At 47.5% G+C, this 17039-nt stretch overlaps 1 protein-coding gene and 1 pseudogene across 1 annotated transcript in view; both read left to right on the forward strand.

Moving 5' to 3' along the window:
• The window catches only part of MAP6 (microtubule associated protein 6), a 104245-nt gene extending 93106 nt beyond the window's left edge, over window positions 1-11139 (forward strand). The window contains exon 4 of the mRNA XM_049780260.1: window positions 9989-11139. Within this exon, the coding sequence (XP_049636217.1) occupies window positions 9989-10994 (1006 nt within the window). The 3' untranslated portion in view covers window positions 10995-11139. The remainder of the gene's footprint in view (window positions 1-9988) is intronic.
• A 5662-nt stretch (window positions 11140-16801) lies between these two features.
• Window positions 16802-16920, forward strand: LOC126019523 (uncharacterized; annotated as a pseudogene).
• Window positions 16921-17039: the final 119 nt, after the last annotated feature.

Genomic DNA, 17039 nt, shown 5'->3' on the forward strand with positions numbered 1-17039 from the left:
GCTGACCCAACGGTTGGTCACTTGGCCACTTTTTCTCAAGAGCCCCCACTTCATGAAATTATAGACTCTGGCTAAAAATATCATCTCAGGAGGCTGGTGAATAGCAGCCCTGTCCAGTGTAAACTCTTAACTCTGATGCCAGAGAAGGACCCCTCAGGAACCCAAAAGGAGAAGCTGCACCTGAATACAAGGACTCCTATTTACTGGTTGTGTGACTTTGCTTTATCTTCTTAGTATCTCAAAGAGACATTGAGGCTCAACAAGATCATAATAAAACAAAACTCCATCACTGCTCAAAATCATTTGGTGCTGAAATGCAGCATGTAAGCAAGTGTTTGATCAGCAGGGGCAGTGGATCCATTCCCATCTGTTTGGTCCTAGAGTTTGGAGATTCAGATGAGAATCCTCTTTGTAGTCTGAGACCCTGGGATGTCCTGAGAACCCAGTGAGAATGGCTGTGAACTGTAGTTTACTCTACAGGGAACAGAGTGATAGTACAGTAGGAAAGGCACTTGCTTTAAACATGGATGATCCAGGTTTGGTCCTTGGCATTTAATATGATCCCCTGAGCACCACCAAGAGTGATTTCTAAGAGCAGAATTATTAGTAATCCCTGAGCATCATTGAGTGTGGCCCAAAAATAAAATGGATGAAAAGAGGACAAGAGCAATACAGTGGGTAGGGCATTTGCTTTGCATGGGGCTTGCCGAGCTTTAATCCCTAGCACCTCATAGTGTCCTCTAAGTACTGCCAGAAGTGATCTCTGTGCACAAAACCAGGAGTAAGACCTTAGCACTGCCAGGTGTGGCCATGAAACAAAACAAAAAAATTGCCATGACCATACTGTGCAAACAATGTGCCTGATTTTAGTTCATGTGGTGGCACCACACATTCCAATACACATCCTTGGTCTCAAGCAGTGAGGCAGCTGCAGTTACAGGGGGAATCCACAGCCTCCACCACAAGATAGCCAGGGGTAAAGTCTTTCTCCCTTCCCATGAGCCCTACTTAGCCTTCACCCCTGTACATACCAGAACTTAGCATGTGCAGATTCCATTTCTTTTTTTTTTTTTTTTTTTGGTTTTTGGGGCACACCCGGCAGTGCTCAGGGGTTACTCCTGGCTGTCTGCTCAGAAATAGCTCCTGGCAGGCACGGGGGACCACATGGGACACCGGGATTCGAACCAACCACCTTTGGTTCTGGATTGGCTGCTTGCAAGGCAAACACCGATGTGCTATCTCTCCGGGCCCCAGATTCCATTTCTATACTTACTTACTGCACAGTTTCAGTTGAGCCCCTCTGAAGAGATGAAACTGTTTTTTCACAATCACTTGAGACACTATATTTGGCCTCAAATAGGGTGGGAAAAGGTTCAGAAGCCATTTTCAAGTTCCCAGGAGCCAAGCTGTCACTGCCTGGTGGCTTTCTTCTAGCACTTTGCATTTTATAAAAGCATGACAGGGGCCAGAGAGATACTATAAGGGGTCAGGCACCCAACATGGCCCCCCCAAACATCACCAGGCATGCCCTGAAGGCCCCCAGCTCTGCTAGGTGTGGCCTGGTAATCCCCAACATGGCAGGACATGAACAGCACCACATCCTTTGACCCTGGCATTGAATCAACAAGCCAGATGGCAAAAAAAAAAAAAAAATCACTGAGAAATGATTAAGATTGCCCTTTAAAAAGGTCATTGGAAGCATTATCAAATTCCTGGTAATCCACTGAGATAGTCAACTATGTCCTTCACTTTGTCTTCTAGGTGTGAAAACAACTAACGATGTGCTTTTTGTTTTTGTTTGGGAGACTGTTTTTTTTGGTTTTTTTTTTGAGGGGGGTTATATTGTGTTTTAGTTTTGGGGGTTTTGTGTTTTGTTGTTTTTGTTTGTTTTTAGTTTTGGTTCACACTTAGGGGTTACTTCTGGCTCCACATTCAGGAATCACTCCTAGAAGTGCACAGGGAATGTGCATATGGGATGCCAGGGATCAAATGCTGGTTTACCACATACAAAGCAAGTGCCCTATGCACAGTATGATCTCTGCGGCCCCCAAAGGATGTGTTTTAAAATATTTATTATGGACCTAGAAATTTATTTAACATTTTTCCTTAGCAGTCAGACCTAGGAAAAGGTGTTAAATAGCAAAAAGACAAAAATAGCACAGGCATAAAGCAGTCATCTGGCTGTTAAGACAGCCAGGGCTTTGAATTCAGAATAGCAGATCTGCCTGAAGGGTACCCAGGGTGGGCCAAGATAGGATGAGGGTCACTGCCCCCTGCCCAAGTTTGGTCTTTGCGGTGTAGTTACTGTGGTCAGGTTGCCCCTACATGGGCTAGAGCATCTATGGGAATCATCCTATCAAGAACAAAATAAATTAACTCAGAGGCCAGAGTGATAAAACAACAGGTAGGGTCCTTGCCTTGCATATGTTCAACCCAAGTTTAATACCTGGCACCCCAAGCCAGGAGTGATTCCTGAGCACAAAGCTAGGAGTAACTCCTAAGCATCACCAGACATAGCCCTCTCCCTCCCCACCAAGACTAAATAGCAAAGTCACACAACTTCTAAGTAGTGAGCCAAGAGGTGAGTGAAGCCAGCACCCAGTGATGCAAATCCATTCTTTCTGTGGCCAGCTATTGGGGCAGCTCTAGGCTCCAAAGTATGGGCAGGAACAACTGATATGGTCTCTTTATTGCATCCCTTCCTCACTCCCAGCTTCAGTCATACTGAACTCAACAGTTATGGGGAGGGATCTGGGTAAATGCTGAATTTGGTCACAATTACTCTTCATTCCCCCAGCCCAGAATGAAGCCTTGTGGTAGCAGCATTTTTCCAAACTGAGTTTGTCTGCTTCTGTGAACTGACAAGTCACTCTGGGTGGCCTCTTGTGGCCCCAACTGGTAGGCCGATAAGCAGCCAAACAGGTAGGGTTTAACAGGCACTGGTAGGCCAGGATGCCTTTGCTTTGTGGACCTGACTTCCTTTCCAGGGTACGCTGAATGCCAGGAGGTAAACCCAAAGATTCTGTGTAATAGGTACAAGGAGACTAGGGTGTCAGGAAGTAGGATGTGGGGAGTCCAGTCCCCAGAAGGGCAGCTCTCTCAAGAACTGCAGTTCTTGGGCCAGAGAGAAAGCACGGTGGTAGGGCATTTGCCTTGCATGTGAACTGACTGGTTTGATTTCTGGCATCCTACATGGTCCCCGAGTCTGCCAGGGCGATTTCTAAGTGCAGAGCCAGAAGTAACCCCTGAGCACTGCTGAGTGTGGCCCCAAAACCAACCAACCAATCAATAAATAAATGAATAAATAAAGTTTAAAAGAAAGGAAGGAAGGAAGGAAAGAAAGAAAGAAAGAAAGAAAGAAAGAAAGAAAGAAAGAAAGAAAGAAAGAAAGAAAGAAAGAAAGAAAGAAAGAAAGAAAGAAAGAAAGAAAGAAAGAAAGAAAGAGAGAGAGAGAGAGAGAGAGAAAGAAAGAGAGAGAGAGAGAGAGAGAGAGGAAGGAAGGAAGGAAGGAAGGAAGGAAGGAAGGAAGGAAGGAAGGAAGGAAGGAAGGAAGGAAGGAAGGAAGGAAGGAAAGAAAAAGGAAGAAGGAAGGAAGGAAAGAAAGAAAAAGTAAGAAGGAAAGAAAGAGAGAGAGAGAGAGAGAGAGAGAGAGAGAGAGAGAGAAGAGCTGCTGTTCAGGACCAGAGCACAGACCTGGCAGGCTCAATGCCCCAGGTTTAGGTTCAGCACCTCACATGCCCTGAGCAGCATTATGTCTCCAGCTCTGAATGTTAGTCAGCTGCCTGCTGACTGTGGCCATGAGAGTCCTAGGTGTGATTTAGCCTCCAAAAAAATTCTGTTAGGAACTGTGTGCTGGACCTACAAAGGCCAAAGGATGACTTTATCCTTCAGTAGAGATGGTAAAGGTCACTTCCAGTCAGACCTCAGTCAGCAAAGCAGGGATCTCTCCAAGAGAAGGGCCACAAGAGGGGTACTGTTCTGGAGAGAAAAGAAAGGCACCAAATCGGTCAGGAAAGGTGCTGAGTGTCCCACAGTTACTGGATAACCTTCACTTTCTTTTCTTTTCTCTTTAAAAAATATTTCTTATTTGGGAGCCAAGCCCAGCAACGGTCAGGTGTTACTCCTGGTTCTGCACTCAGGAATCTTTCCTAGCAGTGCTCCAAGGGTCATATGTGGTGCCAGGGATCAAACCCAGTTTGGCCATGTGCAAGGCAAGTGTACCTATTGTACTATTGCTCCACCAGCTTCCCCTTTGTTTTTGGAAGTAGATTTTTCTTTCGTGCAGGGGAACCATATGCCTTGCCTAATATTGAACCAGAGTCAACCACTTGCGAGGCAAATGCCCTACCTGCTGTACTATTGCTCCAGTCCCTGCCCTTCTCTTTCTAAATCATCTTCCCACCTCTGAAAGTGGGGGTTCTGGAGGACCCCTGCCTACCTAGTTGATAAAAGCTTGTTACATTGTGTGCAAAAATCCTCTTAAACCAAGAGCAAGGGCCTAAGTTTGGGAGGCCAGAAAAGGCTATGGTGATGACAACTGACTGGAGGTTAGGTTTTTAGCAGGACCACTACTGGTGGTGTCAGGGCAGAAATCAGTGTCTCAAACACACTAGGCTTGTGGCCTGCCTCTTGGACCTTTTCCCCAGCCTCCAGCCCTTTGCATTGTTTTCAGTAAGTCTGGTTGAGGATGCTAGTCTCCCATTCAATATTGCCTTGTCAGGGTTCTCTGGTCCTAGAGTCTGTTTACTTGTTTAGGTGCCATACCTGGTGATGGATTTGTCCTGGTTCTGCACTCAGGAATACTCCTGAGAGTGCTTAGAAACCTTATGGGATTCTAGGAATCAAACCCAAGTCTGTCACATACAAGGCAAGTAGGCTATCTGCTATATTACAGCTCTAGCCTTTAATTTTAGAACCTTTTGAGTACCTGAACCTTAATAAGTTTATGAGATGTTAGAGGAGAAACACTGGGACCAAAGGAGGAAGGAAGGTTGAGAGGGGGAAGCCAGTATGGTCTCTGCAGTCCAAGATCCCCAGTTAGGAGACAGAACATCAACCTGAGGTAACCTCTCTATGGGGACTGCCGGGAAGAAGTGAGGATAGCAGGGGCTGAGGATTGGTGCTGTAGAAACCCAGAAAGAAGCATCCCTGCATCAGGAACTGAGGAAGTAACCCCAAATCTGCAAACAAAAAGGGGGATTTTGCAGGCCATGGGGAAGGTGTTTTGGGCAGCTGTTCTGGCCAACCTGAGAGAAAACAGAAACAACCAGGATTATCTCAGGGGCAATGTAGAGGTCAGATCCCACAACCACACAATCACTTCTTTTTTTGTTTGTTTGTTTGTTTGTTTGTTTTTGGGTCTCACCGGGCAGTGCTCAGGGGTTACTCCTGGCTTCATGCTCAGAAATTGCTCCTGGCAAGCACGGGGGACCATATGGGATGCCAGGATTCGAACCGATGACCTTCTGCATGAAAGGCAAATGCCTTACCATCATGCTATCTCTCCAGCCCCCACACAATCACTTCTAAGGTGACACTTCCTTCAGAAGGGTGAGAGTCAGATGGAAGTGCTCATCAGCTGTGTTGTGAGGACAGCAGTTTTTGGGGTAATGGATCCAAAAGTGAAATGTCTGAGCTGTTGTGGGTTATGTTTGTCCTTGTTCCAAACTGGTAGCCCCTCCCACCATCTTGTACTCCCACCCAATCCCTCTTGTCTCTGCACCCGGAGTTTACTTCATCTGCTTTCCCCATGAGCTAGACAAAGACCTGTGTTTTCACCCTGATGCTGTGTGGCTGTGGAGAATCACTTGCCCTCTATGGGCCTAGCTTTTCCTCCTCTATAGAGTCAGGTCCACAACTGGACTGAATTCTGAAGTCCCCTTGGAAACTCACATCATACTCACCCCTACTCTAGAGGCCATGCAGGAAAGTCAGTAAACGTCCCTGAGTGGGCACTGTTGTCCCTATTTTGTAGGTGAGAAAGCTGATGTCAGGAGATTGCCCTGGCCTTGGTGCCATCCCCTGGCTAGGAAGGAACTGGTTCAGCCTTGAGCAGTCTGGGAAGAAAACATCCATGTACCCAAGGGCTCTGACTCATTGTGATGAGAAGTAAGTAACAGAGCACTAGCATCAGGACAAGGCTGCCAATCCCATTCACTTCAGGGTTGTGGAGAGCTTCTAAGGGAGACTTGCCAGAGTAGGAGGCTGAGGACATGCAGGGGGAAGGTTTCCAAAGAGCTAATAGGCTCCCTGAAAGCCAAAGATGCACCAAGTCCAGGAACACTGTAGGAACAGGCTGGGTGGCTCTGGAACCACCTCTGTATTCATCATGAAGGCAAGGGAAGCCTCCAGGGGTGGATCACAGGGTAGCAGAGTGTAAAATAAATCCATGTTGCGAGATCACCCCATGCACCATATTTCTACTCCCAGGCAGACAGGTCTGAAGAAGCAGGGTAACAGTGAAGGATTAACAAACCAAGCCAGTCAGGAGAGAGTCATGGAGTCGGTTTGCTTTTTTGCCTCTTGGTATCTCTGCAAGTGTGCCAAGCTAAAAACTGCTCTTTCTTTATTCTCCCAGAACAAAATCCACCAGGATAGGTGAGGGTGGAGTAAGGTCCAGGTGGACTTACATATATCAAAGGGCTAGGTGAAAAGGAAATTGGGGGAACCCCTTTGTTTTGAGTTGATAGCTGGGTGTCATCTTACTGCAGGGAGTGTGAGTTAGGAGGGGATGCAGAGAGGAGTCTCAGCTAGTGAGGAGATTGAAGGAAGGCCCCGTGTCAGAAGCTGGAATAGCTGGGTCTCAGTGAAGAGTGGAGAAATAGGAATTATTAGACAACTCTGAGCTTTTTCTGGTACCCGGTCCCACAGGCAACTAGTGAATCAGGTTGCTGTGTCCTTTGTAAATCTTTCTCCTCCACCTTCTTTGTTCCAGAATCTGTGCTGGGCACTGGGACTGCAGGTAGGAAAGATGGCTCTGCCGTCAGGGAGCTCCTGTGTAATGGGACGAGTTTGACAGTTCCCACATGGGAATGCGCTTTCTGGACCAGGACTGACGAGAAAGTGGATGGAAGGGGCCTTCCAAAAAGAAGGAAAAGGAACCAGATGTTAGTTGTGTGTACCTTGCTAAGGTGATCTAGGACAACAGAAGGAGATAGGGTTTGGGAGACAACCACTCCCTGCCCTATCTTCCTCCAGGACATTCGGGAGTGGCTAGTAGGGTCAGACATCTAGTGTGTGAACTTTCAGTAGTCCATGACTATGGTCACAACTGAAGACAATTGTTTGTTGGGTGTGCCTGGAACCCTCCATATAACCCAAATTTTGAGGCTGAGTTCATCTGAGCCCCTGGCAGTTTAATTGTTCTCCCTATTTTACAGGTGGGGAAACAGGTCTACTGTGGTTGGGTAATTAGCCCCAAACTTGCAGACAATGTTAGTACAGAGCCAAGTGAAGTGAAACCAGCATTTGCCTTGCATATTCTGACCATAATTTGATCACTGGCACCACTGTGTCCCCAAGCACCAACAGGAATTTTTCATTTATAAAAGTGACAAATATTTTAAATAGTAAAATTTAGGAGCTGGAGAGATAGAACAGTAGGTTAGGCACCTGCCTTGCAGCAGCCAACCCAAATTGAATCCCTGGCATCCTATATGGTTCAGTGAACTTGCCACAGTGATTTCTGAGTGCAGAATCAGGAGTAACCTTGGAGTATTACCAGCTGTAGCCCCAAAAATTTCAAGTGAAACTTAACACTTAAATTAATGGGGTTGAAAAATAACTAAGTTAACCCCCCAAATAACTCAAATTGCATATCATTACAATTGACTTGAAAATATGATAATTTATAGTAGGAGTTTTATCATTATTGACAAAAGTCATTAAATTGTCATTAAGTCTTTCAACTTAAAAATCTAAATCTGAGGGGCCGGATAGATAGCACAGCGGTAGGGCATTTACCTTGCATGCAAAAGGACAAATCCTGGCATCCCATATGCCCCCCTTGCCTGCCAGGGGAAATTCTGAATGTAGAGCCAGGAATAGCTCTTAATCGCTGCCAGGTGTGACCCAAAAAACAAAAAACAAAAAAATCTAAATTTGAGTAAATGATTCCATTAATACTTTGTGTCAGAACCACTAAATAAATCTGTTAAATATTTTAAATTCCAAATTATTTTTTAAAAAATCACAAATACTTTTTAAATAAATCTACTCATATCAACTCTTTTAAAAATATATTTAATACTTCGGATTAGATTTCACTTGTCATTTCTAATCTTATAAACCCTCTCATGGTTAAAAACAGGGATGAAGGAAGCAAGTTTATTAGCCAAAGGCAAATAGGGTTATAGTTCCAAAAAATTTGGGGTAAGCATCTAGTAGGCTAAGAATTCTCACTAAACAGGAATATGGGGCCTTGCAGGCCAGCCCAAACTGCGAAAACTATCCAGGAAAAGCAGTACACACCCTCCAGAACTTTTCTACTGCGCAGCTAGCCTGCCTTTCTCACTCCTGTCAGCAGAGGGCGCAGAGACCCTGGCCTGCGGTAGCGGATTGGACTAAAATCAAATCTAAGCTCTGCTCGCTTGTCTTGGCTTTATCTTTCAGCATGACCCCATCCTGGTCGTTCATGACCCAATAGGGGCCGCCTCAAGTCCCAGCTTAAGTCTATTCTGGATTCCTGTTTTATTTCTTGAGACAGCCACCAAGCATAAGGGGACTTTGAATACCACCTGTGGTCGACAGGCTGTATGTGCTCCTTCATAAAAGGTCCATGTGGCAGCCAGCTGTGCCCATCCACTAAGCACCTGTGCTCTGAGCTGCCCTAAGTCAGGAAGCTGCCTTGGCCCCTCTAGGTCCACAGTGATGCTCCAGGCCAGGCTACTCAGGGAAGCAGGCCCAGGAGGGGAAGATGCAATCACAGCCTCACAGTTCTCACCCCTTCCATCATTTGCTCTTGGTGAACCTCAGTTTATTTTTCTGACTAGACACGATGATACAGTTTTCATAGAGCTGCAGTGAGCTCTGAGAAGCACCAGGACTGGGGTGCTATGAAGTGCTAGAGCCCACAGTCCTGTGGACGAGTCCTAGCAGAGCAGGGCAGCCACGTGGAAGGGGTATGTGTGCTGCGCCTGGATGGTTGGTCTGATGTGTCCATGCTTGCTTGGGGGCAGCAGTGATGTACTCTTCTACATCCTGTGACTGGACTGGGGAAGGTGGTTTTCAGGGGTGCCAAGAGCAGCCTGCAGGACCCCCAGGAGAGGCTTGGGGAGCTGAGCTCAGGAGCTTTGCAATAAGCAAGGACCAACCCCAGAAACATTTCACTGTCTGAATAAGGAATCCCAGTGGGTCACCCAAAAGAGGTGGACACATTGTAGGAATGCAGGCAACAATGGGTAGAGGCATTGTCTTAAAATTACAAAAGCAGTAACCAGCCAACAGGCTTTATATTCAGTGCTGGCTGCTCTCAACAATGCCCGTGATCAAATACTTGTCCCCTAAAGGAGATAGGAAAAGAAGAGGGAAATTTGTCTTTCTTGGCACTACTCAGACCTTTGCTCTCTCCATAGATAGCTCTTAACTAAAAAATTCGGGGAACAAGAAATTCAGGAGCCTCAAGAACAAGGCAAGAGCATAGCTCAGAGGCCCATCCAAGTGAGAAGTCTCAGTCAACCTAGAGATGGAAGAAGGATGAGGTGGAATAGAGGACTGTGGGGTGGGGGAGCTTCAGTTCTGCTGCTGTTACCTGGCACCACCTGGGCCACACACAGATGGTAATCAATTGGCAAACACATTGAATGACTGGCCCAAACCTGCCCACCCTCCCATGTTCTGCCCTAAGAATCTGGCATTCAGCTTTATTCCTGGTGCTCCAGCAAGGGCTGCCTGTCCAGGCTCCACTCGGCGAAATTTTGCAGCAATCTGTGCTCTGCCCTACTCAGCCCTCCCTCTGTCCTCACAGTGACTCTCTTTCTCTTCTCTTCAGGAGTCGCGTGGAGCCCACCAAGGACTCAAGTAAGAATCGAGGTCCGGTAGCCACGGAGCCAAGTCCAGTGGTCCCAGCACCTCTGAAAGATCAAGGGCCTGGAATCCAACAGCCTCCAAAGAACAAAGGCCCCCTGGAGCTTCTGAAAGAGCCAGGTCCTGTGACCCCAGGATCACTAAAGGATCCAGGACCCAAAGTCCTGGCATCAGTGAAGGAGCAAGATCGCCCGATACCCGAGCCTTTAAAGAATACAGGTCCTGGGATCTTGGCACCCATCAGGGAGCCTCCAATGAATCAAAGTCCTGCGGTTGCAGCAGGGATTAAGGACCAAGGTTCCTTGGCCCAAGAGCCTCCCAAGAACCAAAGTCCTCCAGTTTCCACACCTATCAAAGATCAAGGGCCTGTGGTACCAGGGCCTCTGAAGGATCAAAGAATCACAGTCACTGCACCTGGAATCAAGGAAGACCCCATGAAGAACCAAGGTGGAGGGGTCCTGGAGCCCCAGAAAGATCGCAATGTGGCAGCAGTGATATCTACAAAGAACCAGGACCCTGTGGTCCCCACACCAGTCAAAGACCAGGGCCCTGTGATCTCTACACTAATCAGAAATCAGAGTCCTGTTATCTCTACACTAATCAGAGATCAGAGTCCTGTAGTCCCTGCACTAATCAGAGACCAGGGCCCTCTGGTCTCCACAGAAATCAAAGACCAGGGCCCTGTGGTCTCAGCACTAAAGAAAGACCAGGGCCCTGTGGTCCCAGAACCTCCATGGAATCAAGGTCCTGTGGTCCCTGAGTCCATAAAGAGTCAAGTTCCTATAATTCCAGTGCCTCTTAAAGGTCACGATCCTCTGGTGCCACCAGCAGCAAAGGACCAAGGTCCTGTGGTCTCTGAGCCACTGAAGATTCCAGGCCCTCGTGGCCCACAGCTGCCCACTGTCCCACCTCCACCCCCAGTCATGATCCCAACTGTCCCCCATTCAGAATATATCGAGGGTTCCCCTTGAGGCCCACCCCTTGACATGCCAAGGAAGGAGCTGGTAGTGAAAGTGCTCCCGCCAGGGGCAGCGGAGATACATATTTAATCTGCATGAAACATGTATTGTATAGTCTTGCTGGAATCTAATAAAATTGGTCCCTCTGGCTCATCAATATCTCACTTTGGCTCCAGGTATATATGTGTATGTGTGTGTGTGTGTGTGTGTGTGTGTGTGTATGCATTGGTGTGGATATGACAGTGTGTGTGTGAAAGTCAATGTGAATGTGTGTGCCTGTATTGTGCATATATCAATATATGAGTACATATGTGAAGATGTGTGTGAAGATGTGGGCATGTGAATGTGTGATTATGTTATTGTATGTGAGAATGTGTGTGTCAATTGTTTGTGTATTCATACATGTATGCAAGCGATTCACATTCACAAGCACTCAGCCATCCTTAACTCTGATGAGCCATCAGCCTGAAATAGGAATGAATGGAAGAGGTGAGGAGAGAACAGGACTTCTGATCTCCACAGAAGACAAAGCCAGGGTCATCAAGCTGTGTTTCCACTTATTGGGTATCATGCTCACTTCTCACACCAGCTGGGGCCATTTGACACAGGAACAATCTCATAACACCAGCTGGGGGGGTCTCAAATTTGACTCAGTTCTGGAACATGATTCTGACACTCCTCACCTGCAGACAACATGAGGGCACATACTAAGGGGCTTCATGCTCTAAGACCATCCCCTGTCTCCAGAGGCAATTCAAGGACCAGGATTTTAGCTCATCTCTGATAGACTGGCCATAAACCAGGGCCCCCACACTCATCCTTTGATTCCCTAATTTGCTAGGATGATTGGCAGGTTTCAGACGAACAGTGAATGAGCACAAAAGGATCCAGTGAAGGATAAAGAGAGATGCACCAGGTAGGAGTGCCCCATGCCCTTGACAGGCAGTCTCTTACCTTCTCACCACCTCCTTATGTTCAACAAGGACTGGCCAAGGAGAGACAAGTATGTATGACAAAATCTATCTGGTATGACTTTGTAGGTTATTGTTTTTGTTTGGGTAGCTATTCCCACTGTTTTCAGGGATTACTCCTGAATGTGCACTCAGGGATAACTCCTGGCAGACTTGGGAGACCATATGGGTATCAAACCCGGACTGAATGCAGGACAAGCACACTACCCTTTGGACTATCACTCTGGTTCCAGATTTTGTAGGTTTGTTTGTTTGTTTGTTTGTTTTTTGATCTGAATTCTAATGCTTTTTTTTGGTTTTGTTTTTTTGTTTTTTGTTTTTTGGGTCACACCTGGCAGTGCTCGGGTTACTCCTGGCTCTACGCTCAGAAATCACTCCTGGCAGGCTTGGGGGGACCATATGGGATGCTGGGATTCGAACCACCGTCCTTTTGCATGCAAGGCAAATGTCCTATCTCCATGTTATCTCTCTGGCCTCTTGTTTTTTGTTTTGTTTTATTTTGCAGTACCAGGGTTTGAACCCAGACTTCCTGCAATGCAAGGCATATGCTTTAGCACTGGTCCACATCCTAGTCCTACTACCATTATGTGGGGGGAGGACTGGGTTATACCCAGTCATAACCAGTAGTGTAGAGGGCCAAAGAGATAGTGCAACAGGTAGGGAACTTAGCTGGCATGAAGGTTCAATCCCTGGCACCCCATATGGTTTCATGAGCACTGCCAGGTGGTCCCTGAACGCAAAGCCCTGATTACCACAGAATGTGGTCCAAGAAATAAAAAAAACCACAAACAACAGAAAGTCCAGAGTATCTCACTGTTTTATTTTTATTTATTTTATTTGGGGGGAATGGCCCTACCTGGTGGTACTCTAATGGTACCTACTCTGTGCTCAGGAATCATTCCTAGAAGATTCTGGTGGACCATATGTGGTGTCTCAGATCAAACTGGAATCAGTTTCATGCAAGTCAAACACCTTACCCTCTGAACTAAATCATTAGCTCTGACACTAATTTTTTTTAATGTGTGTCTCTTTCTACCCCGCCATATTTCTCTAAATAAAATTATTTTACTTCACCAAAAGTTAAAGGGCTGAAGAGAGTACAGATTTAAGGCAATTGTTTTGCATGCGGTTCAATCCCAAGAATCCCATACAATCAATCTAATTTGGGTTCGATCCTGAGCACCCATTATGATCTCTAGAGCCCGATCAGGAGTGATAACTGTAGTGCGAAGCCAGGAGTGATCTCTGAGCACTAGCTGGTATGGTCCCATAATCAAAACAAACGAACAAAAATATTTAAAGATAAAAAAGAGCTCTCTCTAAAGGAGCACAACTTCCTTCTTCCAGGGAAATGATTACAGAAAATGCAGATGACTTCCAATAATCTGGTTTTCTGAGCCTGATTCCTCAAGCCACTTCCTATAGAACCTGGGATTCCTAGCCCCGAAGTTACACACACACACACACACACACACACACACACACACACAGACTTCTTTCCCGTCCACTGAAGAGTCCTAAAAGCTTATTGCAGTATGAGTTGTAACTGTTGGGTCAAGCAAAGAAGGAAAAGCACAGTGAGACTAAAGAAATATTTTTATAATGCTGGACACATAGTACAGGGCTTAAGACAATTGCTTGCCTTGCACAGGGCTAACCCCATTTGATCCTGGCATCAGTTCCCTGAGTAGCCCCTGGAGTAACCCCTGAGCTCAGAATCAAGAGTAAGACCTGACACCTTGGGGTATGATTCAAAATTAAAACAAATAAAATAAGTATTTGCATGAATACCCTTGCTCCTTGCTTCCCATTCTCTTTCTGACCAACACACCCCTCCTACATACCTGTCCCCAGAGTCACCCTCCTGACACAGGTGCCTCTCTGAGATGGGGGCCTCCCAGCCGCATTCCAGGGCACCACCTCTCCAGAGCACGGCCTGCAAACCAGGTCTAAGAGTGCACGGGTGGGTTAGGGTGGGGTGCTACTGAGGCCCCACCTGGAGGAGATTGCATTCCCTTGGGGCCAGTTAGAAAGAAAGTTGCTTCCTGGGGACCTTTGAGTTTTAAGAAAAATGAAAGGCATTTTTGCAATAATTCTCAGAGACAAAAGAGAGGAGGGCTGGAAGGTCCAGCTCACGACATGAAGCTCACCACAAAGAGTGAGGAGTGCAGTTAGAGAAATAACTACATTGAGAACTACCATAACAATGTGAATGAATGAGGGAAGTAGAAAGCCTGTGTAGAGTACAGGCAGGGGTGGGGTGGGGGGGAGGGAGATTTGGGACATAGGTGGTGGGAATGTCGCACTGGTGAAGAGGGGTGTTCTTTACATGACTAAAATCATACAACTACAATCATATTTGTAATCATGGTGTTTAAATAAAGATATATATACCAAAATAAAAAAGGTTAGGAAGGAGGACCTAAGTGATAGCACAGTGGCAAGGTGTTTGCCTTGCACACTGCCAACCTGGAACAAGCCCGGTTCGATCCCTGGCTACCCATATGTTCCCCCGAGCCTGCCAGGAGCAATTTCTGAGCGCAGAGCTAGCAGGAACCCCTGAGCACAGCCAGATGTGGCCCAACACCCCCCTCAAATAAATAAATAAATAATATAAAGTTAGGAAAGAGCTGGATAGTACAGCAGGTGGGGTGTATGCCTTGCACACGTCTGGCTTGGGTTAGATCCCCAGCACCCATTATGGTCCCCTGAGCTGACCAGACATGAACCCTAAATGCAGAATTGAGTAACCACTGAGCATCGTGGGGTGTGGCCATAAAAAAATCAGGGGGAAGGCGGGAGAGAGAGACAGAGAAAAAGCGAGAGACAGAGACAGAGGACAGAGACAGACAGACAGGCAGGCAGGCAGGCAGGCAGGCAGGCAGGCAGACAAGCAGACAGACAGACAGACAGAGACAGAGTGGAGAGAGACAGAGACAGAGAGGGGGGAGGGAGAGAGAGAGAGAGAGAGAGAGAGAGAGAGAGAGAGAGAGAGAGACAGGCAGGCAGGCAGGCAGGCAGGCAGGCAAGCAGGCAGACAGAGACAGAGAGGAGAGACAGACAGGCAGACAGAGAGGAGACAGACAGACAGACAGACAGAGACAGAGAGGAGAGACAGACAGACAGAGACAGAGAGGAGAGAGAGAAAGAGAGAGAGACAGAGACACAGAGGAGAGACAGACACACAGACAGACAAACACAGGGAGGAGAGAGACAGAGACAGAGAGATATGCAGGGCGAGAATAAGGCGCCCTGTCTTTTCTGAGAGTGGTCCCAGATGAACCCCAAGAGACGGCAGCACTAGGCTCTCACATAAACCTGGGCTTCCTAGCCCTGGCCCTTCTCACAGGCGCACCCCGAGGGGCAGGTTCTTCCCAGCGCCCCAGCCCTTCTCTCCGCCGGAAACTAGGTCTGCTTGGGGGGACACCGGGGCCGCACCCTCATCTGGGCACCGGAAGGGGCTGGTAGATGCCCCGAATCCCTCCCCGCGGCCGAGCCCCGCTCTCGGCCCGGAATCTCACGGTCCTGGTCTGTGCCCCTGCCCGAGCCCGATCCTCGCGGCCCTAACACCCAGCCTACGATCTGGACTCTAGGTTGCCCCGCCAGGTTAGGCCGGCTAGGCCGGACGCGAGGAGGCTGCTGGCGCCACCTGCGGGCCAAGACGGGAGGACACATCTGAGAGAGGCCTTGCTCCACCCCTGCTGACCACTTCCAGGCCCTGGAATAGGTGGTGGGCCATAGGCGCCAGGCTGCTTTGAGGTAGGAGAGTCCCAAGTCTATCACATAGTGAATGGGGTAAGGGGATGGGCATTACTCTCTTGTTGATCCAGTCCTCGCTTAGAAACTTTGGGCAGGTTGGGGCCAGAGAGCACAAGGGGTGAAGGTGCTCACCTTACAGCAAGCTTATCCATCCCCAGCACCCCAGGAGTGACACTTGAACACAGGAATATCCCCTGAGCACTGATAGGTATGGTCCAAACTCCCCTCACCGCGCCCCCAAAACGTGGACACTAGAGGGGTGCTTTTGGAGGCCACCCTCAGCTTCCAGACATTAAAACCCATCCTCACTACTTGTCCCATCTTTTTCTTTTTTCTCTCTCTTAGTAGCCACCCGTCTTACTTCACACAGAAGGCAATTCATAACTGTAAGTATAAACTACATCATAGCATTTGGGACACATGAAATGTGGGCACAGGTTGAGTTTGTTAAAACAAATGGCATCTGCTTGAAGGTCTCTTCTCTCAGGGCAGAGCTGACAGGAACTCTAATATTAGTCATTTTCCTAGAGCCTCCCTCTCGGGGCCAGTCACAATTCCAGGAACTTAGGCCATCTGAGAAGGAGACGCCAAGAAATTGTCACTATGGCTACCCTCAGCCTAAGCCATGAAAACTCTGGAAATACCTCTCCACCCCCAGCATATCTAGCAGCAGAGTGCCTTATGCCATCCTGGGTTGAGTTGTTCAGGCCATCCCCTAAGTACTTCTGTCGTCATCTGTGGCTTCCATACCTGAGTCTAGCCCTCAGAGACCTTGTAACAAAGCCCCCCAGTTCCCTGACCTTTCTACTTACCCCACTCACCTAGTCAAGCCAGGTTACCTTCCATCCAAGCACTTTGCTTTCATCTAATCTCCACCTCAAGGCTGTCCAGCTTAATCACGCCTACCCACTCAAGACTGTCCAGGACAGCACCATTTCCCATTCTGAAACACCAGCAGTGTCTGAGAGCTCTAGTTCCTTCTCAGCACTCATCTTTTGTTTTTATTACAGTGCTGATTACATTGCATATTCTGAACTTTCTCATCTTTCCTTTATGTTTGTTGTAGTACGTCAGTAAGAGACTCAAGCAGTCTACGATCATACCACCCTGAACACACCCGATCTCGTCTGATCTTGAAAGCTAAGCAGGGTCGGGCCTGGTTAGTACTTGGATGGGAAACTGCCTGAAAATACCGGGTGCTGTAGGCTTTAAAAAAAAAAAAAAAAGAAAAAAAGAAGACTCAAGCAACCCCAGAATGAGATTATCCTAGAAAAGCAGAGGGCTATAGATCATCCCAGATCTGAAGCCCCGAGCTGCCTCTTCCAAG

This window comes from Suncus etruscus, chromosome 9 (genome assembly GCF_024139225.1).
Source record: "Suncus etruscus isolate mSunEtr1 chromosome 9, mSunEtr1.pri.cur, whole genome shotgun sequence".
Lineage (NCBI taxonomy): Eukaryota > Metazoa > Chordata > Mammalia > Eulipotyphla > Soricidae > Suncus > Suncus etruscus.